The 12566-nt window shown below is 38.0% G+C and overlaps 1 protein-coding gene across 4 annotated transcripts in view; it reads right to left on the bottom strand.

The window, feature by feature from the left end:
* The window catches only part of LOC149564957 (general transcription and DNA repair factor IIH subunit TFB1-3-like), a 275928-nt gene that overhangs the window by 12584 nt on the left and 250778 nt on the right, over positions 1–12566 (bottom strand). For all 4 annotated transcript variants that reach the window (XM_089818484.1, XM_089818486.1, XM_089818483.1 and 1 more), the window contains exon 21: positions 4638–4685. In XM_089818484.1, coding sequence (XP_089674610.1) covers positions 4638–4685 — 48 coding nt within the window. The remainder of the gene's footprint in view (positions 1–4637; positions 4686–12566) is intronic.

Consider the following 12566-nt stretch of genomic DNA (forward strand, 5'->3'; position numbering starts at 1 on the left):
TGATTCATGCTGCTGAGAGGTTACCCATACTAACTTTCTCGCTTGCCCATATTGTATTTCTGTTGGAAATTAAACGTCAAACGCCTGCTGGTTGTCCTCGAGCCCCACACCCATCTACCCTGTTAGGTCACCACAGGCATCCATGAACGGCAGGCACTTATTTTTGGTAGGTGAGTTTAAAATTTGAACGTTGAGGGGGCAAACTGGAATGTGACAAAAGGAATGTTTTATTCATTCATTGCAGAGATTTTTGCAGATCAAGCAGATCAGAGAGAAGTTGCAGAGCTAAGCAGAGAAGGAAAAAGGAAAGAAGTTTGTGCCTGCAGTTGCACGTGTTTCCCTTGTTCACTCTGTGAGTTTATTGTTGTTTGGTTTTGTCCTGTTGAAGCAGTGATTGCTCCAGGCACCTTTGTATGCAACCATTAGAGTTGCAGGTTTAAAGTTTTTAAAAGTTTATTGAAAGTTTGAAGTTTTAACATTTTAGGGTTTTTTGGTTGAAGCCGAATGCTCCCAGATTTTGTAATAGTTTAAATCTCAGTTGAATAGAAAGCAAGCAAGCATACTTGAATCTATTGATCTTCCCTTGTATGCATTTGAGAAATTTGTTTGAAAGCTTAAAGCTTTGGCTCTCTGGTTTTAATGGTGAATGCATTCACGTTGAAATTTTCTAAGTTATAAACTTTAGTTGGAGCCGAGCTCACTCGGCATCCATTGGTGCCGAGCATTTCATTGTGGCCGAGCATTGCCTTTGTGTGCCGAGCTTACTCGGCTTCCTTGTGCCGAGCTAACTCGACACCTATATTCTTCCTGTCACTCGGCACCTATCCTGGCACTCGGCACCTTCAGGTGCCAACCAAAACTGGCACTCGGCACCTTCATGTGCCGAGCAGATTTTTAAGTGCCGAGTATAAATTTTAGGTTTAGGGTTGTGAGTTGTTGAAATTTACATTAATATTTTTCACAATTTCTTGCTTATGCAGAAACTGAAACTTGTTTGTGCCAAGGTCGAAAATATAAGCTTGTCTCATTGTAGAATCTAAACAAAGCTTTAAGGGAAAAGATATTCACAGTAGTACTAGGAGACTACGTCGAAGTTATGAAAGGTAGTCAGCTACAAACTACTCACAGTCTTCAAATCCCATTTATATATGTATATGTTTAATTTGCTCAACCATTCGATATGCATCAAAAATAACTATACATTCCGTGTGCATATGATGGTTCACCATGCTCAGCCTAGATTTGGCATCCTATATGTAACTTAAATGGGGAGATTAGAGGACGTTACTCTCATATTTATCCAGAATTTAAAATGAGAATACCCAGTTATGAAACAGGTCACTGTCTCTTATAACCAATTTGTTAGCACCAAGTTTCAACCATTTGACTCATAGCATCTCTTTATTGGATTCTCTTATTTCCCTATATCAATAATATTAAATTGTCTTCAATGATTCTACATTAAGTCCTCCATAAATCAATTTTAATATATATTTGGGTTGGTCTGTTAATTCTCTAATGTTCCATAAAAGGGGACATTACAGTAGGTGGTAAAATACTTTTGTATTTCTGATCATGCAATAGGAAGAGGTTTGAAGCTCAACAAGAGCTTAGGTTATTAATAGCCAATTTTGACGCTATCAATCAGTCAGTTGCAAGTTTTGGGCAGCAGTTAATATAGTTAATCATAAGCTCAAAACTTATAGTAGTGAAAATGAGAAGATGGTCAGTAATTTGATTAGCCTGCAGCGTCAATTGATTCCAAAATTGGATATTTTGCAAAAGGGAATTAAGGATGCAGATGGTGTCTTTTCCCTACCAGACATGAGCCTAAGGATGCATTAGAAGAATTGGTATATCAGTTGTGCAATCAGAGTGTAGTAGTTTAAAATCTAAGGCGGGCATGGGAGACTGACTTGCAGGTACTAAAGACAAATTTTGAGGAAGTGTTCAAGTGGCTTTAAGCCTATACCAGTAATACATTTTTGCATTTTTTATGTTTTGTACACCTTTGTCATTGTTGTCAAAGGGGGAGCAGTATGAGAGAAAAAAATTGTACTCTAAAGACAAATTTTGAGGAAGTGTTCAAGTGGCTTTAAGCCTATACCGGTAATACATTTTTGCATTTTTTATGTTTTGTACACCTTTGTCATTGTTGTCAAAGGAGGAGCAGTATGAGAGAAAAAAATTGTACTCTAAGTCGTAGATATAATGGGAAGCAGCATGTATAAGATGACAAGTATTTCCATGAAATGTCAACTTTTGTTTTTGGATACTTAGATTTTCTCCGACTGTTGCCATCAATGCCAAAGGGGAAGACTGTTGGCATGATGATGATGTGTGACTTGATTGGATGAGTCAGATTGATTGGATCATCCTTCATATGTTGTCATTGTTGGCAACTAGATGATATTCAGGTCATAGATCAATCATATTAGTGAACAAATAGATCAGATAGACAGATTGGTTTAGTGTGTACTAGGTAAACAGAACCAATTATAGTAATGTTTGATGAATTATGCTAAGCGGCTTATAGGATATGTCTATCAGAGACAAGTGAAGAGATTTGTGCATAATAATTGGAAATCCAGAGGAAGTGAAGATTTGATGAGGTTTACAAGACAGTGTGTGAAGGATAGTTAACCGGTTGTATAGATCCAGAAAACCGGTAAGGTGTATGATGCTTGTTCAAAAGTGAAAGTGGTGTAGAAAGCTGGTAAACCAGTGAGGAGTTTAAATTTTGTTGAAAAGTCAAAGTGGCTAGCTATGCTTAGGCCGACATCAAAAGAATAGATGAGGTTTACAAGTCACAGTGCGAAGAACAATTGACCGAAGAGTATACTTGAATAGATTTGGTAAACTGGTAAGGAGTATGATGTTTGTTGAAAATTCAAAATGGTTAGGTATGATTGGGTCAACCTCAACGCGCATGATTCAAGGAGTTAGCACTCGCTCATGAAATTCAAATTACTTTTGAAGCCGACTAGGGGTAACACATTTACGGTTATGCCAATACCTTAAGAGCAGTATACAAGTGATTGAAATATTGATGTGCAATAGATATGAATTAAGAATCGTTGTAACCTCTGATATTGTGAATGCGATTCAGTGTGTCAAAAGAAATCTAGAACAAAGCATTGGTCAAGAGCTTATTGAATCTGCCATGCATTGAGTGCAACTTGCACATCAGCCATTACTTGTTGATTTTAACAGGTTGACAAGAGAAATTCTCTAACAAGGTCACTCTTAACCAGTTGTCCAGGATCTTGACAAGTATAAAGATAAAAATACTCTAACAAGGTGACTCTCAGAAGGTTCTAAAACATCTTAGCTGGGTAGATCCTAACAGATCATATTGTAAAGCTCCTAACAAGGCTAAATACCCTTAACTGGTGGATGTGAGGCTCCTAACAGGGCAACTTATTGTTGTGGTAGTGAAATATTATAGGTACTAATTCCCATTGTGGTTTTTCCATCCAAGCAAAGGCAAAAAATACTTTTGTTAAAGTGTTTCAGGTGCAGACGTTTGATTTACTTTGTTGCTACATTGTCATTTCCATTGCATGTTATATACTACAGAAATATTAGTGAAAGTTTCTATAATTTTGTTTACACTAATTCATATTAATTAAAGGATAAAAAGAACTTTTTTTTATATACATACATACATACACACACACACATATGCTTCTTTCTTTCCTCCACCTTTTTTTGTTTTCTAAGATTTCTCTCCCCTCATCTCATTCCTCTCCTTTAAAGCTAGTTCTGCAATTCTATTATTCACTTTCCTCTTCCTGATGATGAACTGTTGAGTGTGATCCAAAACATCGAACAACAAAACATATATTGGATCCAAAGGCCCTTTTGAGTATGTATTGAATAACGAGTTAAAGACATTTATTCAGCATTTCAGAGAACCCAAAATCATATTTGTAGCCCATCTCAAAATAAAGTGACTGGACCCAACTTAAATTATTATTAATTCTTATGAACTCTTGGCAAGGACCAGAATGTTTTTGGAATGATTGTTACTTGTCTCTTTCATGAATTACACCAAATCATGTTAATCAATGGTGCCAGCTTACATCTCCCCTTCAGTGTAGGATTTATGGGCACTGCTATGGAGGTAGAGTTGTGTCTGAAAGCAGCTAAAGCATTCAGTGACAAATATTCAAAGCCACTTGAGGAGCAAGGAGGCTAAATGATCTCAAAAAATGGATCTAGGCAATTGAGTTTACCATACAAAGTCTTTGCTACAGAAGAACATTTCAACATGAAGAAAGAGGTGAAAGGAGTCAAGTTTCTCATCCATTGGACAAGTCTGGTTAAACAGCCACACAAGTTGGCCTATTCCAATTTCATAAATCTTGATTACCAAAATAGAATTAATATAAGTGAATAGTATAATAGTATATCAAACTGTTTATAGCAGGTTGATGATGTTTTAGCAAGTTCTACCAATCAATATGGCATTTTTGCAGTTACTGCCTCTGATTTTTAAACCAAATGTTCTATGAATAAATACCCTGATAATATAGTGTACATATGGCTAAAAGTCCTCAAGACCTTCAATTAACTCAAAAAGAAAAACTATATCAATTCATCAAAATTTGAATTATAAATTCAAAACAAAATACCTGTAGTTTTTGATATATCTGTGCCATAGCATCTTTTAGTCGACCAACCTATATAATCACAGATAAATTGAATGTTAGACAATGTTAACAAACAAAACCAAAAACCCACTGCCCGTTAAATTTACATCGGGTAATACCAACCACCATTCTCTCTTGAAAAGATCAAGGTATTATATTTAAAAGCATATCTTTTTACATACAACCAACCAGCTAATAATAAAATAAACTGTGAACATGGAGATCTATGACTGCTATTTAGACTTGAAGTTGAAAAAATAGCTGAATCTTAACAATTACATAAGACCATAGCATCCAAAAACAACAAAGGAGACAAACAATTTAGCTATGCTACCAGCAGCATCTATACCTCTTGTTTGATTTATATGATCCAAAGTTCCCTATATTTTATCATGTACTAATGTTAAGTGTTCCTTATTCTTTCAATTTGGTTTGGTAGTTTTTAGTTACATATATTGTAGTGTTTGATTGCTATCCAAGTAATTGAAACAAGATGGCTATATCAGCTCAAGATTTGTAATGTAAAGTTAGTCCAGTGAATCTTAAATTTACATCTGGCTCTTGATCTAATATCTATGGTATGAAATTATTTTCATGTGTCCAAATTTTTGGGACCTCTAATAACTGGAACCTATATATGCTTCCATTTGATTTCGCTTCAACTATTATTATACATTTGGTCCCAAATTATGTCAAGAGGAGATATGAGGGTAGAGGATCATGTTGACATAATTGTTGCACTTATAACAATTCCCACTCTTTCGATTCACCTTTGAGTTTTATTCATCCTCAAGAACTTGAACCTTCATTTTATCCTAAGTTCAAGTTCAAGTTGTCTGACAGAAAGTTGAAAACCTTTTGTTTAATCCTTGGTTGGTGATCCAACAACTTAAGGAGTTGAGCTTGAACCTTGAATCTTCAGGTTTCAAGTTCAACATCGTGATTTTTGCTAATCGGTTGTGGCTTGATAATTTTCTTGTGCAGGCGTTTCTTCTTTGAAAAGTCATCAACCTCGAATTACCATGAGTATCTCCCGAATCTCAAATACTGTACATGATGGAAATGCTGAATATAGAAATATGATAATAAGACAGTTGGCGATTACATGGCAAAGTACAGGTCATCATTAGACAAAGTGTGATAGTACAACGAGGTCATCAAAAACTGGGAATGTGTGCCAATTTGACAAGGGGAGTTAATTCAAAAGGCCGAGATGTCTTGTCAAATAAATCTTAGCACGAATGTATTGATTATTCCATACTCCTGTATCTATGTGTAATCTTTCTTGAGTCCACCATAAATATCGGTCTCTATGCTATTTGTTCCCTAATTAGCTATTATGGAGATTAAAGGAGCGACGAAGCTAGTAAGGATTTGCAGGAGTATTTTGACACAAGAAATCGGCAAGGTTCAAGTACTCCCCTCTGTGCTTTCCCATTTCTGGTTTCTCTTTAGGAAATTCAGGCTATTGTATGCTGTGGATTAATTTCATCTTTAAATTAGCATGTCTCTTTTTCGACCAAAACTCCCCAAACTCGAAAAAGAGACTTGTTTGTTGAGCTGCCTTCCTAAAATCCATGACACATCCTTGCTAAATGTAAACCTGACACCATTAATAGAGAGAACCAAAAATGCCCAAAGTGGAACCATTGCTGAAAAGCTAACCAATAGTGGATTACTAGAGGCTGCAACTTTTCCTCCTACACTAGCATGCCCTGAATTAGTGATAGAATGTGCAAATCGCTATGATCCCAAGAATAGGTGCATAAGAAAGATAACAGTAGAATCTTGGCAAGAATTGATAGGTTTACTATTATAGCGACCCTAAAGATTCCCCATAAAGAACCCTACGAGCCTTGGAGTTTTGATGAAGCGATGCGGATATATGAAGGGAAAAAGGACTATAATTCCCTTGTCGCACAGAGCTAGCTTTTGAAACTGACAAAGGGAGGGTCATGATTGCCTAAGCCTCTAACTATTGAACATTTCATAAAGGAGATTGCAGATATAGTGTTCCTCTTGAATGGGGTAAAAGGAAATGACCATGCCTTTTATTGGGAGGACTCTAAGTATTTCTTTATACAAAAAATTGTGGGAGGTGAAAAGTTCATTGATTGGGCAAAGCTAATAGCTAAAAGATTAGACAAAGAGTTGCTTGGGTTAGCCAATTTTACCTTTCTTAATGTCATCTTACCTTGTCTATATTTTAGTTGTTTCAAAGGATTGGGAAGCTCTTCCCCACGAGCCATAGATTGAAGACGTGAAAATCTACCAGAATTATAAAGTATAAACATTTGCCAGGCAGAAAACCATCTCAGAAATTCAAAACAGTCATTGATGTATTTTTGGGGAGGTTAGTCTTTAAACTAAAAGGGAAAGAAAATTGTAGGCTCTCTGAGGAAGCCATGCAGGTCATTGATACCTATGGTTGTCATTTCATCCAATTCCCAAAATCTACCTATATCAGTGTTGGAGCTTTTGATGGTGAACCCCTTAAGTTACCTCGATATTACCTCGACAACATTGCACTATTGGAGGTATGCAGGCAACTGATTGTTGTTGAAACGCTATTGAAAAGCACTAAAAAAGCATCAGGGGTCCTCTTTCCTACAGAATTGGATCATTACAAGTGTAAAAGCCTCAAAGACACCATTGCAGCAAAAAATGAACTCCAAAACTTTGTCTGAAACCCTATGTCCCAAGGGAAGATTTTGACTATGTAGGGTTTGCCAGATAAAATTTGGATGTCATGCCCAAATTCAAGCACATTCCTCAGATGGAAGATTATTGGGCCAACTGTTCAAAAGAATTTGAAGTCAAAACGAGGTTGTGGTCAAGGATGACTCTGGAATAGGTGGAAGCCTTCGAAATTGGCCTTGACACGACACAAACGGGATTGAAGATGATGAGAAGGAAGATATATCAGACCCATGGTACTTATAGGCAGATTGAATGTTTCCCAATCCTTGAAATGGATTGGAATAAAATAGAAGATAAGATAATATTATTAATGTCCAACAAAAGACCACAAAGGGTCAATGGGACTGAGAGCTACAACCAAGAGTCTAACAACATCAAGAGCACCAAATGGTGTCTGAGAAAAGCAAAACAAGAAACAATAGAAGAGAGAGAGAGAGGCCAAGGTGAAGACTAGGAGTCTTTCCTTGGCAAAAAGAAAGCAGCCACATAAGGACAAGACTGTGAATAGATAGGAGCCCTGGACTGTCTCAATGAATTCGTGGAAGAATGTCGTTGACATAGATAACCGATGCGGGGCTTGACAGATCTAGAGTGGCTAGTAGAGCTGGAAGAACTAGACGAACTTTTCACACCCCGCAAAGGAGATAAGGGTGTGAAAAGGGGATCAGAGGTATGTTGGTGAGGAAGTAGAGACTGTAAAGTACTAGGACGGAGCAAAGTATCCTTCTGAAGATAAAGAGCAAGACATCGCTGGTCACAATAACAGAAGAAGGCTGAGAGAGAACAGCAGTCGTGGAACAAACAATGGAATCTCCCTCTAATCTCATAAAAGATAGGGCATCGAAAGATAAAGTGAGTCTCCGTCTCAATCTCATTAAGAGTATGCAACTTACAAATACGTTCCTCTCTGTCAATATGATGATCTATCTGAGCATGAAGAAGATGACAACCAACTTTGAATGACCCTAGAGAGATATGTAGGGCATGACACCACTGTCGAGAAAGATAACTAGGACGAACAATAATCCCATCCCTAATATCCAAAAAATGCTCTGCATAGAAGGCCATCCTTCGACGTAAACCACCATGAGGGTTGGGCCAAGTAGCAGCAATGTACTGTCTGTAAATATCAAATCTGACATGCTCATTCAAATCTTGCCGAGATGGGAGGAGATGAACAAGAGCAAATGAGAACTGATAAGGAGGAAGACAATCAATATCAATACCAATCGAGCTAAGCAGAGAAGATGCCTGAGCATACCAGCAACGAGTCTAAGAGCTTGTATCAAAACTCGCAATAGCAACAAAAGAGCAATAGGCCAAATAGGAGTATCTATCATACTCACCAACAAAATCCGCAAAACCATGTAGGCGATGAAGGAACCAAATCAAATAAAAAATTGCCACAAGACTGAAAGGATGAACACCAAACTTGGCAAAAATAATACTATGAGGAGTGAACTTGTGACATCTGATGATGCGTCGGAGAAGTAAAGTCTAAACCCTCTCGATTGAGGCCCAATTGGAACCAAGAAGATAAGGTTCCCAAACCACAAAACCATAAAGAACAATCGGTCGGACCAAGGAATTCAAGAGGGATAGCTTGGCTGAGGTGTCTTGAAAATGGTGTCTGAAACACTATTTCTAAAGCATAGCAAGAGAACCCATACCCTTATTAACTCTAGACTAAATAGCCCACCTCAAACTGAAGCAGGGCCTGGAAAACTTCACTCCAAGATACATGTAAGACGAAGTAATCTCAATCTCCTATCCTTGAAAATAGAAGTGAAGATGAGTGGTCTTAAGGCAATTAAAGACCATAACATGAGTCTTACCCAGGCTAACTGCAAGCTGTCTCTGAACACAAAAAGAAGCCAAACCCTCTAGGAGTCTTTGTAAACTCTCTGGAGAAGAAGTAAGAAGAATCACATCATTTGCAAAAAGAAGAATGGAGATCAAGACTTGGTGTAAGTAGCAACCATCTCCCGTGAGCAAAGATTTTAAAAGGAAATCCTCAAGCTCATCAATGTACAAACCAAATAGAGTGGGGGAGAGAAGACATCCCTGCTTAACACCAATGGTGCTATGGGTCGGAACTAAGAAACCATCAAGAATCTTGAATCTACCCACCACAATCTCGTATAATCTCATGATAGCAGTAAATAACATCTCAAAAATCCCAATCTTCCAAAGCTTCTGAAATAAAGCCATCCTAGGAATGGAGTCAAAAGCTTTGTGAAAATCAACAAAGCAGCAGTAAACTTTCTCTGATCTGTGTCTAGCCTCCTCAATAATAGCCTGTAAAGTGAAAATATGATCTACACTCTGATAATCAGCTCAAAAACCAGCCTGCCCTCTAGCTCTGCAACCTTTCCTGTCAAGCTCTCTAGATAACATAGCATTGATGAGCTTGAGGATTTCCTTTTAAAAATTTTGCTCTCGGGAGACGGTTGCTACTTACACCAGGTCTTGATCTCCATTCTTCTATTTGCACATGATGTGATTCTCCTTGCTTCTTCTCTGAAGAGTTTACAGAGACTCCTAGATGGTTTAGCTTCTTTTTGTGTTCAGAGATAGCTTGCATTTTGCAATTAACCTGGGTAAGACTCACGTTATGGTCTTTAATTTCCTTAAGCCCTCTCATCTTCAATTCTATTTTCAGGGCAGGAGATTGAGATGACTTCGTCTTACATGTATCTTGGAGGGAAGTTTTCTGGGCCCTGCTTCAAGTTTGAGGCCGACTATTCAGTTTAGAGTTAGTAAGGGTATGGGTTCTCTTGCTATGCTTGAGAAACAGTGTTTCAGACACCATTTTCAGGACATCTCATCCAAGCTATCCCTCTTGGATTCCCTGGTTTGGCAGACTGTTCTTTATGGTTCTATGGTTTGGGGGCCTTCTCTTCTTGGTTCCGATTGGGCCTCGATCGAGCAATCTAGAATTGTTGATGTGATTAGGAGAACAGAGGAATGGCTTATAAAAGAGAGAATCCATGAAACTGTCACCCAGTCATCTAAACAACATGTACAATCAAAGAAAAAGGAATCTTCAAAAAATTGATTACTCTTACTAGCCGTGTTGTTAATGATTCTATTGTAGGTAATCAGGAACTAAGAGATCTATGACGGTTGAGAGGGAGACTAGAGAAAAGCTAGCGGCTAACTTTGTTAGCCAGCAAGCAGTGTGGGCACCTGAGCGTGCAGCGGTTTTGCGAGACAAGGAGATGGCCGAACAAAGACTACAGACAGCTGAGCAGGAATTGCAGACAGCTAAGGCCCAGGCTATGGACGCAGCCCTTCTTCTAAAGGAAGCAGTGGAGGTTAATACACGGACTCAAAAGGATTTACGCATCCAAATGAATCAGGTGTACGAGTTGTGTCGACAGCAGAACTCTTCAGGGACGCAACCTCCCCCCTAGTCCATATTATTTCTATGTTGTATGTTGGTGTCTCCTATTTTGTTAGTTTTTGAAGTCGCCAAGAGACAACTTTTTTTTTCGAGGGGGGGGAGGGTGATGATGTTGTTCGAAAAAAGGGTGTTTAGACAATTACCGATGTGGCGACGGTTGTGTCATTTCATTGCACCGTTTCATACATTATAAATGTTGCGAACACTTTTGTATTTGGCATCATTATCAGCGTCATTGTCATTGTATGGAATACTATTGCGATGTACGGAAACAATTTGATAATGAATAGTAATTTGCATTGAGTATCTGTTTTCTTTCCTGTTCGCCACGGGCTGAACAAACTTAAAATAGAGCCTATCAAAAGGATAACTCGCTCAAGCACTAAGAAGAAACAAACGGAGATTAATTCTAAGAAGGATTGTGAGACACTAGTAGACTTGTATCCTCCAGAAGTGGAACTAGAAACAAAATAGGTTCATGATTGTGACATTTCAAATATGGCTGAAAAGCAACAAGTCCTGAATGGAGAAGGCAGCATTCTTATGGATTCCCTCGCCTTCATCAACAGTTTCATGACATGGGAGAAGACTCCCATAGCATCCAAATGGCTGGAAACTTCTATTACGAAAAAGTGGAGTATAATGCCTATATCCTTGCCTATCGATGACTTAGAGAGTAAATGCCTGAGCAAGGCATCTAAGAGCAAAAAGCCAAAGATTGAATCCAAGCTCAAGTTGGATAAGAATACAGGGCATTGGATGGCAGAGATTGCCAAACCAATCCAGGATAAAGAAGATAGTGAAATGACTACTCAAGACTATCAAGTATCAAAGGTGGACCTTGGAAACGAAAGTAGAGCAGCTGATGTGAATATTTTTTAAGTATCCAACAAGAAGATTGTTGAATGGGTCTGGAAAGACACCAAGGATTGTTGTCGATAAAATCTATAATGTAGTTGATAGGTAGAATTGTATCCGAAAGGGTGTGTGACAGTTGACTCACCCCTTCGGGAAAGTATATGTACATCGTCCGTAGAGACTATTGAAGCATCATAATCATTATCATTGTAGGCATATTGCGTATATGAATAAAGTATTTGTTCAATGTTACGTCCTGTACAATAAACAAGGATAAGCAGGACATGAATGAAACAATGAAAAGCCCGGCTCAATATATTAATGTTATTCAATGCCCTAAACCGGTACTAATAAATGAAATGCCTGCTACAATAGATATCTAGTCCCCAATCAATAAAAATAATTTAGATCATCTGCAAAAAAGCAAGGTAGTCACTAAATCATTTGAGGGGTGGGTTGAATTTGTGCAGGCAGAAGCAATCAAATAGGTTGGTTTTCTGAGTGAAGCTTGAAAAGAAACTACCAATGTGATAAAGAAAATATAATCAAACATCAAGTCTCATGAAAAAGAAAAGAGCAATTGGGTCAAAGAAGTATCATGGATGGATAAAGTGCAGGAATACGACTTACAAAAATTTCTTGCAAAAAGACAAGTACGAGGACTTGATGGCAAAACTCTCTATGTAATTAAAGATTGCATTGGATGGAGAAACAAAGCTATCACGCAAGGTGTCTCTGAGATCAAGGAATTTCTCAATGGACTTGAGGTGATCAATGATATTATTCAAGGAGACCTAAAGTGGATGGACAAGCAATGCACTAATGTGCAAGAAAATTCGGCTAGATCCGGTGAAGAAATTACCAAACACACAGAAGAAGTTCCAACAAATGAAAGAGATGAAAGCACCAACAATACAAGACTTTTTGAAAGTTGCTCACGTGGAAAC

This window comes from Cupressus sempervirens, chromosome 3 (genome assembly GCF_028749045.1).
Source record: "Cupressus sempervirens isolate cs-2001-9-10 chromosome 3, ASM2874904v1, whole genome shotgun sequence".
NCBI lineage: Eukaryota > Viridiplantae > Streptophyta > Pinopsida > Cupressales > Cupressaceae > Cupressus > Cupressus sempervirens.